The sequence below is a fragment of the Trichosurus vulpecula genome, chromosome 6, assembly GCF_011100635.1.
Source record: "Trichosurus vulpecula isolate mTriVul1 chromosome 6, mTriVul1.pri, whole genome shotgun sequence".
Taxonomy (NCBI): domain Eukaryota; kingdom Metazoa; phylum Chordata; class Mammalia; order Diprotodontia; family Phalangeridae; genus Trichosurus; species Trichosurus vulpecula.
Genome location: NC_050578.1, coordinates 84,203,631 through 84,226,940, shown reverse-complemented (window position 1 = coordinate 84,226,940; position 23,310 = coordinate 84,203,631). Strand labels below are relative to the sequence as shown.

The following is a 23,310-nucleotide window of genomic DNA, read 5'->3' as shown; positions in this document are numbered from 1 at the left end:
AAAATCATTCTATACATACTTCTATCTATCAGTTCTTTCTCTGGACGTAGATAGAGTCTTCCTTCATATGTTCTTTGTAGTTAGTTTGGGGATTTATAATAGTCAAAATGACTTATTCACTCAAAGTTGCCCTTAAAACAACCTTGCTGTTACTATATACAGTGTTCTTTTGGTTCTGCTCATTTCTTTCTTCATCATGCAAGTCTTTCCCTGTTTTTCTAAGATCATCAGGCTCATCATTTCTTTTAGCACAGTAGTATTCCAGTCATTTTCAGCATTTAGCACAGTACGTGGCACATTGTAAGCACTTAATAAATGTTTATTGATTGGTTGATTATGACAGGGAATGGGAAAGTATATAGTCTCAAGAAAGAGAGAACTTAGTGAGAGATGGTTGGTTTCACAGGGGAAGGTATCAGCTGGATTTTTGTTTTAAAGTAATTTGGGGGGCAGCTAGGTGGCACAGTGAGTAGAGCACCGGCCTTGGAGTCAGGAGGACCTGAGTTCAAATGAAGCCTCAGACATCTGACACACTTTTACTGGCTGTGTGACCTTGGGCAAGTCACTTGACTCCAATTGCCCTGCCCTCCTCCCTCCAAAAAAATAATAATTTTTATGTGCTAGCTTTGTTTTCTTATTACCTCTCTTTCTCATTCATTCCTTTCCCCTCAGCCTTCTAGAGAACTGCCCCTTATATCAAAGAAGGGGAAAAAAGAGGGAAAAAAAATTAAACAGTTTCTGTGAAACATGCCCATTTTCTCCCTGGCTTTAGGGGAGTAACTAGACAGTGAAATCACATTGGATTTACACAGGCAGGGGAAATGTCTCTTCTCTTTCTTATATATGAATGAATATTTTCCCATAGGGAAATACTCAGGCTTTAAACATCTAAGAAATCACCCTATGATGCAGAAATGTAAAAGAGAGGCCTGAAGCTATGGACAAGCCAATATCTTTCTAGGTTTTGCTTCTTGTTCCCTCTTTATCCCTGTTACAATTTATTTGAGCATTTTGTAAACAGGTTCTAAAGTTGCTGTTTTGCAGATACTCAGACATTAATTTCCTCATGAACTAAGTTTGAAGAGAATAGGGATGATTTATAGCCAGGAGGGCATGTCTGTATTTCAGATGCTCTAAAGAGATCCTTTCGATAGCATGAGTAAAGATCGAGGTTCACTGTTGATTCTTGTTCCTCTTTTTGGAATCTGTAATGACTTAGTAAATTAGTCTGCAAGAACCTGGGGATCAGTTAGATCTGAATCTTTCTTAACTTACTACTAAATTCTGTATTGCCCTCTAGTGCCAGCTGTTGGAGGACTGAACCTTTTTTCAGGATATTAAAGTTGCATATTACGAGAATGGCCTCAATCCAATATAGTGCCCTTACTAATTTTAACCAGTTATACGAGTGCTGTTCTGTAACAGAAGAAACGTATTTTGAAAATGGGATGGATGAATACAAAGAAGCAGATAAAAGCGATAATGAAATGAAGAAATCAGAATGCGAGAATCTTGTTGAACTTCTTGGGCAAGAGATTTTCAGTCAAAGGGAATGTAAAAATGTAAAAGAACTTGGGCCCTGTCCACCTGGGGAGTCTACCCCAAGGTTAAAAAGAGATGGCAAAGCTTTTTGTCATTGTAATCTCTGTTATATTGGCCTGTTTTATTTTATTGCTCCCTCTTGTCCTTGGGTATGGACCCGCCCCTAAAAATGGCGTACAACCTATATGTGATTTAATTACTATTGACCTCAGTCACAAGGAAGCTAACTCTGTATTTACAAGAAAGAGAGAAATTGATGATCCTGATAGTGACAAAGCCATTGCACAACACATATCTTTTTAATTCTATCATACATAGTTGTGCTCCAAAGATGGCTGGAGGCCTTATCTGTGCTGGTGTAAGAGAAGGACTTAAAACTCCAACCCCATTAATAGCTGTAATAGAAGGAGAATTGTTTGGTGGCTAAACTCTAAATCTACCGACAGGAATATTTTCTTGGACTCATTATATTTATGTGGGAAACTCTTCAGTGCCGTCACAGGGAGTTGTCCTTACCTAAGAATGAATGGGTTTTAAATAGTGTCATTATTGGGATGCATAGCCAGATAGTTCATAAACTACATTATGCTAAGGCCGTTGGGTAACACGGATTTTGGATTTGTCAGCACGCCATAGTTGCAAAACAATAATCTTTCTTTCGTTGGACCATTCTCTCCTTTTGTTTTCTCTCAATATGATATAAACAGCAGTGTGCCTGCAGATGGCGCTAGTATAGGGTGGAGTAATGAACACAAAAAGACAAAGACATGGGTCTAGGAGAGTCGTATAGTCTGGCTATAGACTAATTTTAGTGGAGTTACCGGCAGTATTTTATACAGGTTAATTGTTGATTCATCAGAAGTGTACAATGAAGCATTGGTTAATATTTTTTATCTCCTTGCTCCTGGGAACGAGATGCCAGTCTCCTGCAGGCAAACCAAATTGAAACATTTCTGTTCTTCCCATGCGGGTAATCATATTGAAACATTTCTGTTCTTTCCCATGTGGGTAACAGCTGTGAAGGCAGATTTTCTCTGCCACATCTTATCCTTGGATAGCTTTTGCCTTGGATAGACCCATCCTCAACTGACCCTGCATTGCAGAGGTCTAAGAGGCCTAAACCAGATATAGCTGGCTCCCCACACAGCAGTTCTTAGTACCCATAAAGTCCTTCAGAATTGTCTTGGATATCGTATTCTCAGAATAGCTGTCATTCACAGGTGATCATTGTACAATGTTGCTGTGACTGTGTACAGTATTCTCCTGGTCCTGCTCATTTCATTTTGCATCAGTTAATGTAAGTCTTTCCAGGTTTTTCTGAAAGCACCCCGCTCATCATTTCTTATATAGCACAATAGTGTTCTATCAATTATATAGCACAACTTGTTCAGCCATTCCCCAATTGATGGGCATCCCCTCAATTTCCAATTCTTTGCCACCACTAAATGAGCTCCTGTAAATATTTTTGTACATATAGGTCTTTCCCTTTTTGTTTTTTATTTCTTTGGGATATGTATTGCTGAGTCAAAGGGTATGAACATTTTTATGGCCCTTTGGGCATAATTCCAAATTGCTCTCCATAATGGTTGGATCATTTCACAACTCTAGTGTTCCAGTTTTTCCGCATGCCCTCCAACAGTTATCATTTTTCTTTTCTGTCATATTAACCAGTCTAATAGGTGTGGGATGATACCTCTGAGTTGTTTTAATTTTGCATTTCTCTAATCAGTAGTGATTTAGAGCATTTTTTCATATAATTATAGATAGCTTTTATTGCTTTGTCTGAATACTGCCTATTAATATTCTTTGATCATTTATCAGTTGGGGAATAACTTGTATAATTATACATTTGACCCAGTTCTCTATATATTTGAGAAATGAGGCCTTTATCAGAGAAGCTTGCTGTAAACATTTTTTAGTTATGCTTACTGCGTATTTCCCTCCATCCTATTTCTCTCTCCCCCACCCCCATTTATCCTACTCCCTCCTTTCACCACGTCTATCCTCAAAAGTGTTTTGCTTCTGACTACTTCCTCCCCTAATCTCCTCTCTCTCCTGTCAGTCCTACCTACTTCTTTTCCCTGTCCCCTCCTACTTCCCTATGGGGTAAGATACATTTCTATACCCAACTGAGTGTGTATATTATTCCCTCTTTGAGCCAGTTTCAATGAGAGTGAGGTTCAAGGGCTTCCCACCTTCCACTCCTCTGTAGAAACTCTTTCATGCCTCTTTTGTGTGAGATGCCTTTCTAATTATTCATCTTTGTTTTTTAAATGATTTTGTAATTGTATTCACATAGTTTTGATGTATATCTTGGTAAGTGAACTTCCAAATATTGTATACATCCTATGGCAGAGTACGGTGTATTCAGGGAGAACTAGCACCTCTGGTGTGAGGGCTTGCTGAGCCCTTTTCAGGGCTGTTCGTCCACCTTAGGTGTCCACTCATCACTCAACTCTCACCTGTAGCTCCAAAAAGCTGTAGCATATGCAGTAGCCACATCCAGATAAAACCATCTCAGCAAGCAGGGTAAACCAGTTTGGGGGTAACTGATAGACCTGTTGGTGAGTTAGGAGGATATCTACCCCATGCATTTTGCATGCAATTTGTTCCATTGACCATGAAGGCATCTGAAACAGACACTGTGGGGTGCTTCGAGCTTGGTCAGACATTGAAGACTCCAAGATCATCCTCTGCATCCCATATGTTCACCAGTTGTCCTGACTTTTGTCTTGCCACAGAACTTCTATGACTCTGGAAAAGAGAGTGAGGCTGATGACTTTGTGCAACTCTGTCTCACCTAGATCCAGTTCACATACAAATCAAGACATCATTGGTGATGTCATTGGTCTTCTTCAAAAACGAAGGATGATTGTAAGAAAAAATCAAACTGCCCTTAGATGTTATGCCAAGAAGCTAACAACTCATATACTCTTTATTTTTTTAGAAGAAGTAAAGTCTCCCACATATAAAAAGGACTCTGAGGTTATTCATCTTTTAAACTTGCTTTTCTCCAGGGGAAAGAAATTATCTTCCCATCACCTCACCTAAATGTCTTACTCTTTTTTTTTGCCCCCTCACATTTTTAAAGGTGTTTGTGCTGTTAATGGCCTATTGTATGTAGTTGGAGGTGATGATGGTTCCTGTAACTTGGCATCAGTGGAGTATTATAACCCAACAACGGATAAATGGACAGTGGTGTCATCTTGTATGAGCACGGGGAGAAGTTATGCAGGTAAAGATTGTCTGCTTTCTTTCAGTTCTACTCAAATTTGGTAGTAGCCTTCTATTAAGGTTTTTTTGGGTTTTTTTTTTGGGCAGAGGAAGGCATTTATTACACTCCTCGAGAGAGCAGGTGTAGTGCTCACAGGAACACTCACCCTTCTATTAAGTTTAATGTCCAATTAAGATGATGATGATGATAACTAGCATTTATACAGCACTTTAAAGTTTGAAAAGCCTTTACATATGTCATCTCATTTGATCCTCTTGATGATTCCATGATGAAGGGCCTATTTTTGCCCCCATTTTACAGATGAGGAAACTAAGGCCAAGTGAGGTCAAGTGACTTATTTGCCTAGGGTCACAGAGCCAGTAAGTGTATGAGGTAGGATTCAGGCTCAGATCTTCCTGACTCCAAGTCCCATTTTCAGTCCACGGTACCACTCAGTGGTTGGACTTAAATAGAAATCTAAAGAAGCTTTCTTCAAATTACATTTCACATAATTAAAAAAAATAACAATAAGAACATGTGAATTTTGTGTGCAACAGAGAGCTGACCTCAGAGTCAGGAAACTGAGGGTCAAGTTCTGCCTTTACTATATGCTGGTTTTATGACCCTGGACAAGTCACTTAATTAACCTTGAGCTGAGACAGCTCTCTGAGACTGTTTCAGAGATGATGCTGATCTGCATTAGAATTCTTCTGTAACAGTGAAATCACCCATCTGAACCAAAAACCAAAGAAAATCTGTACATCCTACCTTCCACTAGTAATTCAGTTGCCCTTGGTAATCAGCATCTAAAATCTCTTGATGATCTAATGTTTTGATGTTAAGTTGATGACTTAATCATGACATACCAGAAAAACTATGTGCAATCAATATGAAGTGTTATCGCAAAACCAAAACGTTTTATTAAAATTTAGCGCGAAAGTCAATGAAAAGCTTTATTCCACACATAAGTTACACGGCTGAGCAGTGAAGTATCAGTTGGTTCACAGAGAAGTTTGTTTCTATGAGGTAAATATGAGCCTTTTCTCAAAAGTACTTATAGAATACAGGAAACTTATAGCCATGTTTGGTTCACACCCAGTCAGCCACTGGCCTTGGGGGCAGTTTGTTTTAGGGGAAGTGATAGAGATTTCCTAATCTGCTGGGGATCCAAGACAGAGTAGACAGTGTTTGACTTTTGGTTAGCCTTGCCTAAGACATGAGGAAATGAAGGCAAAACATAGGTTTTAGATGTGACTGGTCAATTAGCACTGAAATAATTCTGTCTTTTGCTGACAACTAACACTTTAAGGTTTGCAAAGTTCTTGACATATATATTAATAACCCCCAGGGTTGTTGTTAGCTACCCTTCTCTTTTTCCTTCCGTTGCCTTTTTCCTTCTTTTCCTTTCTTCTTTCCTTCCTCCCTTTTCCCCTCTCCCCCTCCCTCCTTTTCTTCCTTCCTTCCTCTCCTTTCCTCTCTCTCTCCCTCCCTCCTCCCCTGCTACCACAGAAGTGACATAGGGATTAAATTAACATGATATAATGGAAAGGGTGCTGGTGAACGAGAAAAGACCTGGGTTTGTAACCCACCTCTGAACTTTAACTAGCTATGTGTCCATGGGCAAATCACTTAACCTCCCTGAACCATAGTTTTCTCATCTGGAAATGATAAAAGCACCTACCTCACAAGGTTGTATCCGATGAAACACAACAAAAGATAGAAGTGACTTAATCTTATCCTACAGCAGAAACAAGGACAGAATAGAACAGGCACAGTTTAACTGACCTTTAAGACGGAATAAAAGATGAGTTTCTCTACTTCCCAAAGGAAGTTAACATTCTTCCACAGCTATTAAAATGGAATTGTTATCGGAGTGAACTTTTTACATTGATGGGATCATTAGCATGTCAACGTATGAATTGCCTTTGAAGAGATGAATCTGTAATTGGTTTAATTAGAGAAGCACCATCACTTAAAAATAAGAATAAATTTTAATTGGTAAATACATCAAACTATAGGGAATGGCAGTCATGCTGATTGACCTTGACTATGTCCTGTTCTGTATCCAGAACAAGAGTCCCATAGAACAATGGGTCTATGTGGTGGAAGCCCATGATAGCTTAACTTGCTGAGTGCGTTTGGATAATTTAGATTTGTTGTGGCTTAAGTTAGTCATCGCATCTCACCCTCCCTCCCACACACACACCTCAAATGCAGCTATCTATATAGAAGTAAAAGTCAGTCAGCCAGGGAGCATTTGTTAAGTGCCTGCTGTGCTATAGATGCAAAGGAAGGCAAGACAGTCTTTGCCCCCATAGTCTAATGGGGGAAAACCACCTGAAAACAACTATGTGCAAACGTAAGATAACTTGGAGATTATCAACAGAGAGAAGGCACAAGAATCAAGAGAGTCAGGAAATGCTCCTTGTAAAAGTTGAGGTGTTAGCTGGGAAGTAAAGGAAGCCAGAGAAGCCCAGAGGCAGACTTGAGGAGGGACAATGTTCCAGGCATGGAGCACAGCTAGAAAAAGTACCCAGAATCTGGAAACAGAGTGTCTTATGAACAGCAGAGAAGGCTAGTGTCACAGGATTGGAGGGTACATGGAGAACAGTAAACCATAAGAAGATAGAATGGTAGAAGAGGGACAAATTGTGAAGGACTTGTAATGCCAAATAGGGGATCTTCTCTTCTGTCCTGGAGGTGATAGGAGCCACAACCTATATTGAACAGGGGAATGATGGTTCTCTGCTCTAGTTTTACAAGAATGAAATTGATGAATATCTTGACTTTTTTTTTTTTTTTTGCTTTTCTCATGCTTTTTTCTTTGATTATTTTTAAAGAAACTGGGATTGTTTGAGAATGCTGCCCTCGTCTTCAGTTCTCTTTTCTCGTTTCTTCCATTAGGTGTTACAGTTATTGATAAACCATTATGAACAGAAGAAGGATTTCTGCATACTTATCCTCTTGAAACAGGCTTCAACAAGTATTTTTGAAGTGACTTAGGGTCTAACACTTCTCTACTCATGGCTGCATTTTGGGTCTCAGTAGAAGATATGTTCGTCTGCCATTAAAGGCATCAGACGCTGAAGATTATTCTCGGTCGAAGCACCGTGTAGGAGTTTTCTGCACTGAGCAGCAGCGGACTGAATTTTTAACAAGATGTATGGACCGCAGTATTTATTATCATAAAGTTTTCGGACAAAAATGGCTTTCCTAAGGACCAATCAGTGTCAAATGCAGATGACTATGGATTGTTCTGTGAAGAAGGAAAAAAGTGATGTGCATTCTGGTCAAAATAAATTCTGTCTTTATTGTTTCCTCCCCAGGAAATCAGCATCTCCACAAACTGTATATTTTTGAATGGGTATAGAAGCTTACATCAGTAATACCCACTTGCAGGGAGATCAAACTATTTGCTTTTATAAAACATCTTTGATTCAATGAATATAATGAGCTGTGTGCATATATACATATGTGTCTCGATTGCTTTCCTTTGAAAATGTTTGAAACTTGATTATCCTATTTATAATTGGCCCAGGACTTTGAATTCTGCCAGTATACTACATTATAAAACAGAGTTGTATTTTTTGATATTTAACAATGCTGAACACTTATAAATGCCACTTCTGAGGAATGGAAATGGTGTGAAACACTTGAATAAGTGTAATGCCAAACATTTGGAAATAAAATATCAGTCATGCTTATTTATGACTTATTTTGATTTAATCTTGGTTATGTTTTGGTGTAATTGGGTTTTTTTTCTGTTTTCTCAAAATGTGACTCTATGGCATGAGCATAACTGCAGGTTTTTGATGAATATAATGAATGTATGGAATTAAACTGAATTTGCATGGTTTTACAAGTAATTTCTACGTGTGTACATTTAGCTGCTATTAACAAAGAGAGAACATTCTCTGCGTGGCCATGTCTGTTAATCAAATTTTTTTTTCCTAAGAAGATTCTCAAGCTCCCTTTAAAAATGACCAAAATTTGTCCTCTTGAGCTGTTACCTTTGAATAAAAATTTGTATATTATTTGTTTCATAATGACCTTGATTTATTTTGTGAAAGCATCCCCCTTTTATTGTAATAGTTTGTAAGTAAACGTTCTTTTCAGTTTCCACACAGTTTTCTGCTCTCTAACTTTGCATTTTGAGTTGTTGCTAAAGGAAACTTACAGGGAAGGCTACTAAGTTGGAAATTAGAAAGTCTAATTGATGTGTTTCCCCTAAAGGAAACCAGGTCACTTAAACAGAAACTTTTTTTTGTCTTTAATAGTATTTTATTTTTCCCCAATTATATGTGAAGAAAATTTTTAGCATTCATTTTTACAAGATTTTGAGTGCCATATTCTTCTCCCTCCCTCCCCCCCTTCTGAAAATGGTAGGCAGTTTGATATAGTTTATACATGTGCTATTATATAAAAAGTATTTCCACATTAGTCAGAGTTATGAAAGAAGAAATAGATAAAAACAAAAACCACAAGAAATAATAAGTGAAAAAGAAATGTGCTTCAATCTGCATTCAGAGTCCATGAGTTCTTTATCTGGATATGGATATCATTTTCCTTCGTGAGTCCTTCGTACTTGTCTTGGATCATTGTGTTGCTGAGAAGAGCTGAGTCATTCATAGTTCATCATCACAGTGTTGCTGATACTGTGTACAATGTTTTCCTGGTTCTGCTCATTTCACTTTGCATCAGTTGGTCCAAGTCTTTCCAAGATAGAAACATTTCTTAAAGGTTAATAAGGGATACACTTGAGAAGAGAGGGAATCAATGGGGACAAACACTAGAACTAAAAGAGAGTCAAGGAACAATGGGAAATCAATGTATAACTGGATGTTTACCTTTTCCCTTCTAACCACCAAGCAGTCAGAGAGAGAGAGAGGATTCATTAAGAGTGGCAAATTAAGGAAAGGCAACAGTGGTGCAAATTGGGGAGGTGGGATCATGGAGGGAAAGAGCTAGCATTTAATAAAGGGTTGTAACAACAATTTGGCTAGCAGCTGCTGAAGAGGTGTAAGACCCAACAAGCAACAAGAGCTGCTAGCACAGGTTCTTTGATCTGCTTTTAGTAAAGGAAAGTAACTTTAAGGGGTTAACAATCTCACTTTAATCAAACATACGTATATAACTCACTTAGTTCAGGAGGAAAAGCTAGCACCCTGAACTTCAGAGCAAATACAGATAGAAATTACAAACGTCAACAGATAGACCTTGTCTGATTCAAATCACAATTCATAGTTACCAGGGAAGCAACAACATCTGGGTTTACAAGCCAGGGGGCTCTTAACGGCTGCCCAGAGCGTTTTCAAGTCACATGACATTCTTCCAGTGAGTGAGAGCCCCCAAAGGGAAAAAATGCCAACCTCTGAGTTTATGTACCCTGTTCAGGGTCAAAAGGCATCACAACATGCAACTCAAACTCACATGACCTAAAAGCTTCTGAAGTCACAAACATGTGACTCAAACCCATGTAAACTAGGCTTTCCCTTGAGGTAGGGAGATCATCAAAGACTCCTGATTTAATCAAGGAAACAAAGGCCAGACTCATCACAAGTGCTCCAAAAGAGAAAACAGTAAAAAAAAAAAAAGTCCCACCTTAATTATTGATACAAGGGTTTGATTGTAGGGTTTGATCCATAAATAGTTGGATACTATTGTCCCATAAGAAATGATGAAATGGATGATTTCAGAAAAATCTGGGAAGACTTGCATGAATTGATGCGGAGTGAAATGTGGAGAACAATTTCTGCAATAACAGCATATTAAATACAAAGAACTTCGAAGACTTAAGGATTCTGATTAACGAAATAACCAACCATGATTCAAGAGGAATCATGGATGATGGATGATGAAGTATGCTATGCACCTGCTGATGGAGAGGTGATAGACTGAAGATGAAGAATGAGATATTCAATTTGTTTTTCTTGACTTCATATTGTTATAACAGTTTTCTTTTTTTCCCCAAGGAGAGGAAATGGGATGGAGAGAAAATAAATGGTTTTTAGTTAAAAAAATAAAACAAAGGGTTATATTATGGGGTAAAAAGCAGGGAGTGGTGGTACATGCTTGTAATACCTGCTTAGTGAGGTTGATGCTGATGGATTGCTTAAGTTCGGGTGTTTTGAGTGATCACAGTGCCCAAATTAAATGAGTGCCTGCACTATGTCTTGCACCAATACAAGAAACCCTGGGAATAGCCACCAGGCCGCCTGAGGAGGGGCAAATTGATTCAGTTTGGGAATGAAGTAGGTCAAAGTTTCTGTGCCTATCAGTAGTAGAATTGGGCCCATAAACAGCCACTGCACTTTGAGACTGGGCAAGATTGGGAGCCTCAGTCTTCCCTGTCCCGACTCCAACCCCCACCCCCCAAAAAAAGAAGAATAAACCATTTAAAAGGAATAATTTAGATTTAGATATGAAAGATACCTACGTTGCAATAGAATTTCTCTTTGGTTTAATGTGTTGATCTATATATCCAAACATTAACGTATAGTTAATAGAATTTTCTAATTTAAAAGCAAATAGAATATCATGAAGCAATTTGTAGCTTTACTGGAAATCAAAAAAACTGTTCCATCCCTGATATCACCAAAGGAATCGTGAGAGGGCATTATCTTGTCCATCGTTGACTTCAAAAGTCATCACCTTCGAGAAGGTACTCGCCAAATATCATAATTTCCCTTAATTACCTGTTGTGGATCTATCATCGAGGGTTTGGACCTATGCTTTTTATTTGTATGGGGAACTCAAGGTTTAGAAACCCCCTTTACCAACTGCAGATCAGCAACATATCTGTGATTTGTAGTCTTAAAGAATTCCTAGGGCACTAAAAAGTTAAGTGACTTGCCCGTTATCACCCCACTAGTACGTATCAGAGAAGGAATTAGAACCCAGGTCTCCCTAACACCAAGACCAACCTTCTCTCTACTATGCCACAACATTGTTGTTCATCCTTGAATTTATCTCAAACTTTTAAAGTTTTTTTTTTCCATCTAGTCTATTCCCTTTTAAAGTAGAGGAGGAGGGAATGGAACAGATTCATGAATCAAAATATCTGGATTTAACTCCCAGCCATAACCATTACTAGCTATGGGACTATGGAAAAATTTTATCTCTGTGGTTTTCCCATATATAAAATGATGATGATATTTACCTACCTCACAAGGTTGTTGCGAGGATATAGCTTTGTAAACCTTGAAGTACATTGTAAATGTGACATTCAGTAGTATTTTGATGACAATGTCCATGTTTATGATCAGATGCATAAATTAGTACTTTTATTTATCATAAAAGAGCCTCTGACATTTCAAGTATGGTAAAGTGTCAAGATTAGGTGAGTAAATAAAAATTCACCCACTTTACTCTCTTCCATGTTTTTGCAGATCACTGACCCCTCAGCTTTTAGCTTGCTTTATTATTATTATTACTTTTGTCTTTCTACCCTTTGGATCACGTTAGTGGACTATCTCTAGCTTTCTTATTTCTTTATGCCTTGTTTGTAGACAGTCTCACTCAGGTTCTTTTTGCCCTTTTTGCCCAGAAATCCTTCCAGTGAAAACAGCCTCACATGTCACAGTGAGGTCAGAGGAAAGTTGAGGGAGGTGAGAGTGAGCCAGAAATCCTGGCTATAAGGAACAGTGCTTTTTTGTGCTCTTTCAGTTGTGTCCGACTCTTTGTGACCCATTTGGGGTTTTCTTGGCAAAGGTAATGGGGTGGTTTGCCTTTTCTTTCTCTGGCTCATTTTTTAGGTAAGGAACTGAGGCAAATGGGGTTAAGTGACTTGCCCAGGGTCACATAGCTAGTAAGTGAGGTCAGATTTGAAACTAGGTCTTCCTGATTCCAGGCCTAGTGCTCTATCCACTGCACTACCTAGCTGTCTTTAAGAGCACCTGAGAGGTCAAGAAGCTTACTCAAGGCCACACTGCCAGGAGTGAAAGAACCAGAACATTGTAGACAGCCTCTTTGGCTACAGCAACACATTAGATTAGTTAAGGGCTATCTATGATGGATTGTGGGTCTCTTTCTTTTTTAAAAATTTTTTTTCTAATTACATGTAAAAACAGTTTTAAAAATTTTTTTTCTGGGTCAAAGGGTATGAACATTTTTATGGCCCTTTGGGCATAGTTCCCAATTACTCTCCAAAATGGCTGGATCATCTTACAACTCTACCAGCAATGTAACAATGTTCCAATTTTCCCACATCCTCTCCAGCATTTATCATTTTCCTGTTTTGTTATTTTAGCCAATCTGACAGGAGAGATGTGGTATCTAAGAGTTGTTTTGATTTGCATTTCTCTAATCAGTAGTGATTTAGAGCATTTTTTGATATGCCTATAGATAGCTTTAATTTCTTCCTCTGAAAACTGCCTGTTCGTACCCTTTGACCCAGCAATACCACTTCTAGGGTTGTATCCCAAAGAAATCACACAAGCGGGAAAAGGACCCATGTGTACAAAAATATATATAGCGGCTCTTTTTGTGGTAGCCAAGAATTGGAAATCAAAGGGATGGCCATCAAGTGGGGAATGGCTGAACAAGCTGTGGTATATAAAGGTAATGGAATACTATTGTGCCATAAGAAATGGGGATGATATGGACTTCATGACAACCTGGAAAAACCTACACGACATAATGCTGAGTGAGCGGAGCAGAGCCAGGAGAATATTATACACAACCACAAACATATGGATGCCGTGAGGACCAACCCTGACAGACTTCGCTCTTCTCAGCAACACAAGGTACAAAGACAACTCCAAAGGACTCACGATGGAGAATGCTATCTACATCCAGAGAAAGAACTATGAAGTTTGAATGCAGATTGAGGCACACTTCATGCTCACCTTTTTCCCCCTTTTTTTCTTCTCTTTTGTTTTTGTTTTTGGGCTTTTTTTTTTGGTTCTGTTTCTTCTTTCTCATGATTCATTCCATTGGTCATAATTCTTCTCCACAACTTGACTAGTGTATAAATTAATTCAATGCGAAGTTATACATGGTAGTTATATGAGATTCCATGCCATCTTGGGGAGGGAGAGGGGAGGGAGGGGAGAAAATCTGGAACTCAAAATTATGTAGAACCGTGTGTTGCAAACTAAAAATAAAACAAAATTTAAAAAATTTTCTAATTTTGAGTTCCAAATTCCCTCCCTCCCCTGCCCCTTCACTGAGAAGGCAAGCAATTTGATATAGGTTATACATGTCCAGTCACACATAATATTTTCGTATTAGTCATGTTGTAGACACACACCCAAAGCTAAAAAAACACACACCCCCCCCCACCAAAAGTAAAAAATAGCATGCTTCAATCCGTATTTAGATTCTATCAGTTCTTTCTCTGGAGGCAGATAGCATTTTTCATGAGTCCAGAATTGTCTTGGATCTTTGTATTGCTGAGACTAAGTCATTCCCAGTTGATAATCATACAATATTTCTGTTACTGTGTACACTGTTCTGGTTCTGTTTACTTCACTTTGCATCAGTTCATGTATGTCTTTTCATCCTGCTCATCATTTCGTATAGCACAATAGTATTCCATATACCACAACTTGTTCAGCCATTCCCCAATAGATGGGCATCCCCCCAGCTTCCATTTCTTTGCCACCACAAGAGAGTTGCTATAAATATTTAACCCTATATATAGACATACACACTTCATTTTGCCCCCACTGTTTCAAAGTAAGCCCTTTGAGGGCAGGGACAATTTTATTCTCATCTTTGTATGTGTTTGCTTAGCACAAGTCCTAGTATATAGTATGTGCTTAGTAAATGCTCATGGATTGATTGTTTGCTTATACTTCCAGAGAAGTGTTTTTCATCCCTACCCCTTTTGTCCTGTCAGTACCTTATCACCAGTGTCCTAAACTCATAAAACTGAAATGTAAAAAGATAGTTTCCACAGAAACAAATTCTTGCGAAAATGAACAAAATAAAGAAGAAAATTCAACAGACATGCATTAATCGCCTACCATATGGGCTAGGCTACTCAGTGTGCCTAAAAGGCCCGGAACCGCAGGATATAAGGAATTCTCTAGGCAGAAGGCAGGAGAACTAAAGCATGTATTTACACTCCACAATAACAAGCCCACAAACCAGCGTCCCCATTTTGATATTTTCATCAAAGCTTCCAGGCCCAATAAGTCCGCCTTACAAGGGTAACCAAAAGGCCACAGAGAAGCGAGATGGTATAAGGCAAAATCGTATACATGCTTCCCCTCTACGGTAAGAAGATTACCCACTAGCCTCTAGTCAGCTCTGCCACCGGCAGCTCAGCTTCGGCTATAGGTATCTCTGGCTCCAACCGGAAAAGGAAAGGAGGATCTTCAAGCTGTCCTCTCCCCTCTTATAGAGTTTTTGACATCATTGAGTGCCGCCTGAACGACCAGGGCCAATTGGTTCTTGACTTGGCCCCTCCCCCAGAGTAGACCACGTTAACACACCTCCCCTCAGCCAGCGCCACGACTCATCACGCAGGAAGCTCTGGTCCTGCCCCGGAAGAGCAAGCCCCAGCGTCCAGGGAAGCTCAACGAGGCGGGCTGAGTCATTCAAAGAAAACAAAGTCCATTCTGGCTACACTCAGGAACACCAATTTTAAAATAAAATATAGCCCCTGCCTCAAGAGGCTTATATTCTGTTTGGGCTCTCAGATACAAATTATAAAACCTTATGAAGGCTGGATTTGGACTTCTGAGACCTGGTTTGGAGTCCTAACTCTGACATTTGATGATGGCTGCTTTCTGATGGTCAGCATGTATTTAAAAGGAAATTAAGCAGTATTTCTACTCTAATAACAGGCATGTCGGTCTTGATACCATTCACTTTGTGTTTTGGCCATGGAGCTAGAAACACTACTTAATTTCTTTTAGGCTCTTCTTTTCCAAAATTTTTTAAGAGTTCATTTTCATGACTGATTTAAATTCACGGGTTTATTAATTCTTAATGGTAATTAAATTAAGTATGTTTACTTAGCCATGTAAGTATAAATGGTTTATTTGAATCTTTTTTTCAAAATAGAGGTGCTTTTTAGAATAATCCTTGCATAGGTTTGTTGCTATTACCAGTCTCCAGTTTGGGGGAAAGATTTAGTTAGCAATCAGGGTACAAAAGTAGGTGTAGATGAGTAATTTTTTTCTAATTTAAAAAGCTAGTTTAAACTCCAAAGTTTTATATTATTGTCCCCAGAGATGCTGCCTACTGCTTTCTTCACTGAGTAATTTGTGGGGAGTTTTGCCTACTCACATAGCTTTATGAAGTTAATCATACTTAGCTGCTTTGCTTCTCAAGCTATGCGTGATAGGACAATCCTGTTCCCAGGGCCTTCTTTTTTGAAGGATGTAGCATTATGCAGTGGGAAAAAACACTGGATTTGGAGTTAGAAGATCTGGGTTTGAATCCTGCCTCTGCCACTTACTAAAAGCTGTCAGACTTTGGGCAAGAAAGGCACCTGACTTTGTTGGGCCTCAGTTTCCCAAATGTAAGATAGAGATCATGATATTTGTATTGCCCATATCTTAAAGTGGTTGTAAAGATTAAATGAGATATGAAATTGTTCTATAGCTGCAGACAGCTATGGAAATGTATGTTTTTTTAAAAGGCAATGTGGAGTAGTAGGAAAGGCTCAGAGCTTGTTGTCAGAAAAACCACTGAGCTTTTGAAACCCAGCTAATCCACTCCCTAGATAAGGGGACTTTGGGGAAGATCATTTACTAGATTTGTAACATGTTCCTGAACTATAAAAAAATATCATTTTTTTATCTGCTTTGCCGACTTCATTTGGTTGTTGTGAGGATCCAGTGAGATCATAGGAAAAGAGATCGTGTGTGTGTGTGTGTGTGTGTGTGTGTGTGTGTGTGTGTGAGAGCGAGAGAGAGAGAGAGAGAGAGAGAGAGAGAGAGAGAGAGAGAGAGAGAGACAGAGAGACAGAGACAGAGAGAGACAGAGACAGAGAGATGGGGGGAAGACAGAAAAAGAGAGAGAGAGCACTTTAAAAACTACTAAATGCTAGATAAAGATAAGCTATTAGATCCCTTCTAACTTTAAAATCACATACTTCTAAATATAGCGAAACTTTCAAGAAAGGAAAACATCAAATATCCTAATTCAAAATTTAGAAAAATATTAGGGATAATAAGTAGTTTTGTGAGTTTTAAGGACATAGCTTTGTTTTATGAATTGAAAAGATCGCAGTTAGTAAAAAAGAAAGAATAACAGTTGAGAAAAAGTTATGGTGTACAATTAAAACATGATCCTGAAGTATATAAACAAGCAATTAAAAATACAGGGATATGAACAACAGAAATGACATTGATAATGATTACAATAACTTTATATATAAGTTTAGCCATTATAAATCCCTTATGACAAGAAGCCCAAAAGATCCTATAAAGCGACTTAATCAGTAAACATTTGAATTATTTGTCAAGAAGAGGTGCCTGACAGAGGCAGAACCAGTTTAGAATATAAACTTGTTTGTAAAGTCTTATGAAAGAAGATAGATAATTACAAGCAATATAATTTCATAATCAATCAACTAGTATTTTGCAGCTAGGCGGCACAATGGCCTGAAGTCAGGAAGATACATCTTCTCCAGTTAATAATCTAGCCTTAGACACTTACTAGCTGTGTCACCCTGTGCAGTTCATTTAACCCTGACTGCCTCTGTTTCCTCATCTATAAAATGAACTTGAGAAGGAAATGGCAAACCACTCTAGTATCTTTGCCAAGAAAACCACAGATGGGGTCACAAAAAGTAGGACATGATTGAAATGATTGAACACCAACAAATGTGCCATAAAGTACAGAAAGATAGTAAAGAGTACAATCTTTTTAAAGAAAGCTTTGCAAAAGATCCAATTAAAGTTACCTCAAGGGTATTTAAAGATAAAAATGGAAGGAGGACAACAAACAGAAAAACAAACATGGAAAAGATCTATAGAGATTACTGTAATAATTTTTTTTAATGTTAAACACAGAGGAATGACCACATTTGGACCCTACTATCACAGTCCTAGATATGCTTATAGGGAGGTAGAAATGACACTAAGAAGAAAAACAGGGGAAGTGGACAGATTAGACTAAATGTCTATAGAGAAATCTGTCCTGAAGGAGATATAACTATGAGGACATTGAGGGATTGATGTGCAAGATAACCAAAGGAGGAAAAAATACCAAAAACAGACAAATCTTAGACCTTGTTAATTACACACACACACACACACACAAAAAGGGACTGAGAAAACTTCAGCTTCGTTGCGACATGTATTTTATTTTCTGCAGTTTCTATGTTATTCAGATTTAATTTATATTAGAACTTGTAGGTGAAAGACACCTCAGAATAAAGGGCCTAGATAAGAAAAAGCAGCTAGTACACAGGGCAATTATTTTGAAAAGGAGCCAACCCTCTAATGTATATTTGCAGCCGAATCACTTTTTAAACTTTCCAAGTAGCAAATGTAGGAAAATCACAGCAAGCTAGAAATGTTTTCACCCGTGCGGTCCCGGTAATATCTATGGAGATAATTCCTATCTGAAGAAGTATTTTTATTTCTCAGGAATACAGTAAGTAACAGTCTTTTGAGTAAAATATGTTCAGACTGGTTCTCACGTTCAGCTTTTATTTCTCTGTTTTAGAAGCTTTAAATCAGTTGTTTCAAAAAGTAGGAATGAGGGTTACTAAAGTGGAAAAGTACTTATTAACTCTACAGATCTATTTAATACCTTCACGTTAATAATACTTCATGTTTCAGAATATTTTCCAATTTTTTTATTTTTACTAGTCCCGTGGCAATTCTCATTAACCACACATGAATTAAAACATCTTTGTATATACTTCTGACATTGAGCTGGAATTCTAACTCCCACAAGGAGTCTACGGATTGGAGGGGGATACAGAATATCTTTTGTCATATAAACTGATTTTTCTTCATATTCATATGTGCATTATTATTTTGAGAAAGGTTTCTATGCTTCACCAGATTATCTGTGGTTAACAGAATCTGCTAAAGAATTTTTTGCTGCTCTGTCATTTATTGCAGCCCTGGCTCAGTCTGAGACAGGTGAAAAGATCTTAATGGTTTTACTTTTAACTTGAGTAAATTTGACTTCTGTGTTTACTCCTTAAAAACTTTTTTGGAAGTGAGAACTTTGAATTTATCAGTCAAAGGTGAGTGGGACTCTGGAAAAAAAGAATCCAGTGGCGCCTTGTCCCTTCTCCTTGTACTGGGAGACTCAGAGTGTCTCTTTATATGAAATCCATGCATTTTCCGAATTTGCCTTAGTGCCAAATGGTATAAGAAATTCTGACTTTATCTTAAGCATCAAATCAGGAGTAACACATTTTCTATAAATTTCAGGGAAAAGTTCCCGCTTTCTTTCTTACCTCTCATCATATCCAAACTGGCCACATTTGGAATGAATGGATAAAGAAAGAGCATTATTTCTAGCAATTTTAAACCATATAAACAAGAAGATATTTTTGTCTCTCTTTCTCTCTCCCCCCTGCCCTCCTGCTCTTCTGCAGAGACTCTGGAGCCAGGGAGGGAGAGAAAGAGATAGTGGACATTACAGAGTGTCAGATTACACACTCACACAGAAACACAGACACAGAACACGGACACAGACAAAAAACGGGATTTTTTGAATCCTATATACAAAATGCTTGGCCCTCTGATGTAACAGAGGCCAGGTACCATGCTTAAATGGATTTATTTTAAGGAGATGGAGAAGGGGCTGAAGGAAACTTCATTCTTTCCTCTGGATCATATTCTAAATTGCTTTTTTCTGGTATGTTGTCCTTGGAGTCTAACCCTGTTGTGGTGTGGTGCCCCTAACTCCCCCTTTTTGTATTTGCCGGTATGTTTTGAGAGGTTTTTGCATGCAGATCAAGGGGGTGGTTTGAGCGGACAGAGAGAACTGCCGCACGTCCTTTCGCTTGCCCCCTCATCCTCCTCCACGGTGACAGGGGGCTGCTGCTCTATCCAAGGAAAGACTGCCTTAAGAACGTTTATGAAATCCCTAATTTTTCTAATGTAAATCATGCATCCTTGTTTCTTGCTAAGCTTATAAATTATTCTACAGAATGTCTCTAAGTCCTGACATTCTGTGAAGGATGCAGATAGCCCCATTGGTAAGGCCTCGGCTCTTACCTCCACCGAAAGTCTTACGGTGTCCTTGCCCTGCTTTCAGGTTGCGAACTGGAGACTCGTCCTTCCCTCCCGGGCGAGCTGAGTAAAGTGTATTTTCCGTGAGTGACTCGGCTCCGCGGCAGCGAGGAGACCTTCCCTCAGTGCGGTCGAGGAGTCTCACGGAACGTGGGGCCCTTATCCCTGGCGCAGTTTTTCCCCTGAGCCCCACGTGGCGCCAGATGCTAGGATCTTGACCAGCAAGTTGCCCTATCCCAGTACGCAATGATGAGGCGGGAGCAATGATAGTTATAACTCTGACTTATCGGCAGACATTATCCAGTTTTATAGGGTTTTGCACTACATAAGCAGAAGCAGGTGTTCAAGGGGATGAAAGCATGGGAAAAGAGATGTGCTTCAGTAACGTATTGTTGCACTTAGATTAGTAGCAATATCTGGTGGGAAGAATCTGGATTATTGTAAACTATGTTGCCTACAAGCGTATGGGAAAACTAGGGTTGTGGTAAGGCGGTTTCCATAGGAGTATGGGAACAGGAGGGGAGTGCTGTTCTACAGTGTCTAAAGAGGCCTGGGAAGGCTCGGGCAGGATACAAACTGATTATCAGAACGGTATGAGCTATGTGAGGCACGGGGCAGGATGCCCTTGTAAAGTATCAAAGAAGTTCCCATTAATTAAAGCATGTTTGTGTTAGGTACTGGTTCAAGAGCATTAGGTAGAGGCCAGCTGTGTTCCTCCTACTGGGCTTGTAAGTCCTAGGTGGATGGACTCTGCCTGCATGAGAACGGATGGCTATCAGAGCAAGAAGGGGGTGCTGTTAAGGGGGGCTGTTAGGGACGGAAGTCTTTCCTCCGGGCGCCTACCGTTCCAACTCCTACTAAGCCTGTCTGGTATTACCCAGGAAACAGGCCAAGCGCTAGGGTCCGAGCAGCCCCGGGGTCGGCACTAACTCCCTACACTCAAGCATTTCCTCTGGAAAACCCCAAGGATGAATTCAAATAAGCTAAATATACATACACAAAAGGACAAACCACCCCCACCACTCCCAAAGATATAACTAGTCCCTGTCTACATCATTCATTGCCTTGTCGTGACACCAAAGTGGAGTGGAGCCCTCTGCAAATGGGGTGAAAATTGTGGGATATGAAGAACTAGAAACGGTTCAATTCAAGCAGACAATCTTTTACCAAGTAAGTGATTTCTCTGTCCCAGGCACTGGAGATAAAAAGAGGCAATTCAAGAAGCTTACATTCAGTTGGGGGAGAAGATGGTAGAATACAAATAAACAAATGAAAAAGATAAGCTAAATACAAAATATCTTTTTGAGTCAGTGCTGACGATGAGGGATGGAGCGGGGGAGTGGGGGGGGTGGGGGTGGGGGGGTGGCCCAGGGGCAATGAGGGCGGAATTCCACAGATAGGTCACCGGCCTTGGAGTTAGGAAGATAGAAGTTCAAATCCTGCTAACGTGAACGGTTGTGTGAATCTGGGCAAGCCCGTTTAACTCTCTGTTTCCTCACCTGTAAAACAGAGATAATAACAGGATCTATTTTGTGTTATGAGGATCAAAATGATGCAATGTCTATACAGTGCTTAGTGAAAGTCAGCTATCATGAACACCACACACAATATCTAAGGTTGTTATGCAATACTTTGGTGCAATATAAATTCTACTTTGAAGCCGCTGAACATGATAAACCCAGTGTGATGAGGCAGAAAAGGTTTAGTTTACAGGGGAGGCTGAGTGGTGAACCCCAGGTGTGGGGAATTACTGAAACTAAAGAGAATGTTGGGCAAGATTGTGCTTGTCCTAGTAACAAATGGATTATTTGCCAAGGTGCCTGCTTCCAAGAGGTACTTCAAGATTTGTACCGGAAACAGTATAGTCACAGAACAAAGGATTACATCTGTAACTTCTTGATCTGCCTAACCTCAGGCTGCAGAAGAGGGGGAGCCTTGTGCAAAACAAAGCATCTCCTCCAAACTTCAACTGAAGCAACGTGTCTCAATCAGTTAGTGTAACAATAATGTTGCTAGCAGCTGTTGTAGGGGTGTAAGACCCAAGGAGACCAGCAACAAGAGCCGCTAGCGCAGATTCTTTTATCTACTTTTCTAAGGAAAGCAACTTTAAGGGCTTAACAATCTCACTTCAATCAAACATACATATATCATTCACTTAGTTCAGGGGAAAAAGACAGCACCCTGAATTTCAGAGCAAATACAAATAGAAATTATAGGGGCAGCTAGGTGGCGCAGTGAGCAGAGCACTGGCCCTGGAGTCAGGAGGACCTGAGTTCAAATGTGGCCTAAGACACTTGACACATTTACTAGTTGTGTGACCTTGGGCAAGTCACTTAAACCCAATCGCCCTGCCCTCCTCCTCCAAAAAACAAATAGAAATTACAGAGACAATATAAACAGATCAACATTTCTGTCTAACCAAATCACAATATACATAGTTACCAGAGAAGCATCAACATCTGTGTTTTCCAAAGGGGGTGGGGGGTCCAGCGGCTGCCCAGAGTCTCCACATCAACCCTCTTGCAATGAGTGAGAGCCCCAAACAAAATGCTAACCTCCGAATTCATATATTCTTCTTAGGGCCCAAAGGCTTCACATCTAATCAGCAAAAGGGTGTGGGCCTGTAAAAGCAATTTACATTTGAAGATCTTTCCACCTATTAATAGGCCGTGTGACCTGCTTATGTCACAGGGAGTCTAAGTCACATATGGTGGAAGGAGCTTCCTGGCAGAAAAAGGAAGTTGTATCACAGAAAATGCAGAGAGAGAGAGAGCAGTTACGGCTGCTAATGGCTGCTAACGGCCACCCTTGTGATTGTTAGAACTGAACAGGCTGACTTAGCTGTACTGTGAGTTTGTCTTTGGGAAGACCCCAGTAGGGAGTCAGAGAACTACATAGGCATATTCCTTAATTTCGTTGATGTTGTGTTTATTGCCTTACTGATACATTATTTGGCGACGAGGATAGGATCACAAGGTATAAGATCTCTTTTTAGAGGTAGTAGGGCTTTAGAGGAAGAAATGGTTATTCCAGAAAGGGAGGATGTAACTTATTGCTCCCTTGCAAGGGAATGGTCTAAAGTCACTGGTGTCTGTGAAGATTGGAAGCAGAAACTACAGAGTGGAGGACCTAGAGATTTGGAGCTATGCCTCAGAGAAGTTACTGTTGAGCCAGGAACAGAAGTGCCGAGGGATCTCTAGAAGAGGCTGGATTTTACTCACAGCCTATCGTACTGCATGTGAAAGTAGGGACAGACTATTACGAGAGGGAGCTCAGGCTCAGACAGTTACTGAAACGTCTGAGGATACTTCTATACCACAGCAAGATGGAGACACTCAAGTGGTAGAACAACAGGAAGCTAACACCTTTGTAGATTTAGCTAGAAGGCAGAGGGAG

General features: G+C 39.5%; 1 protein-coding gene across 1 annotated transcript in view; it reads left to right on the top strand.

The window, feature by feature from the left end:
• KLHL2 (kelch like family member 2) overlaps positions 1-8,790 on the top strand; it is a 132,406-nt gene extending 123,616 nt beyond the window's left edge. The window contains exons 14-15 of the mRNA XM_036764129.1: positions 4,634-4,777; positions 7,661-8,790. Of these exons, the coding sequence (XP_036620024.1) occupies positions 4,634-4,777; positions 7,661-7,689 (173 nt within the window). The 3' untranslated portion in view covers positions 7,690-8,790. The remainder of the gene's footprint in view (positions 1-4,633; positions 4,778-7,660) is intronic.
• The last annotated feature ends 14,520 nt before the right edge of the window (positions 8,791-23,310 follow it).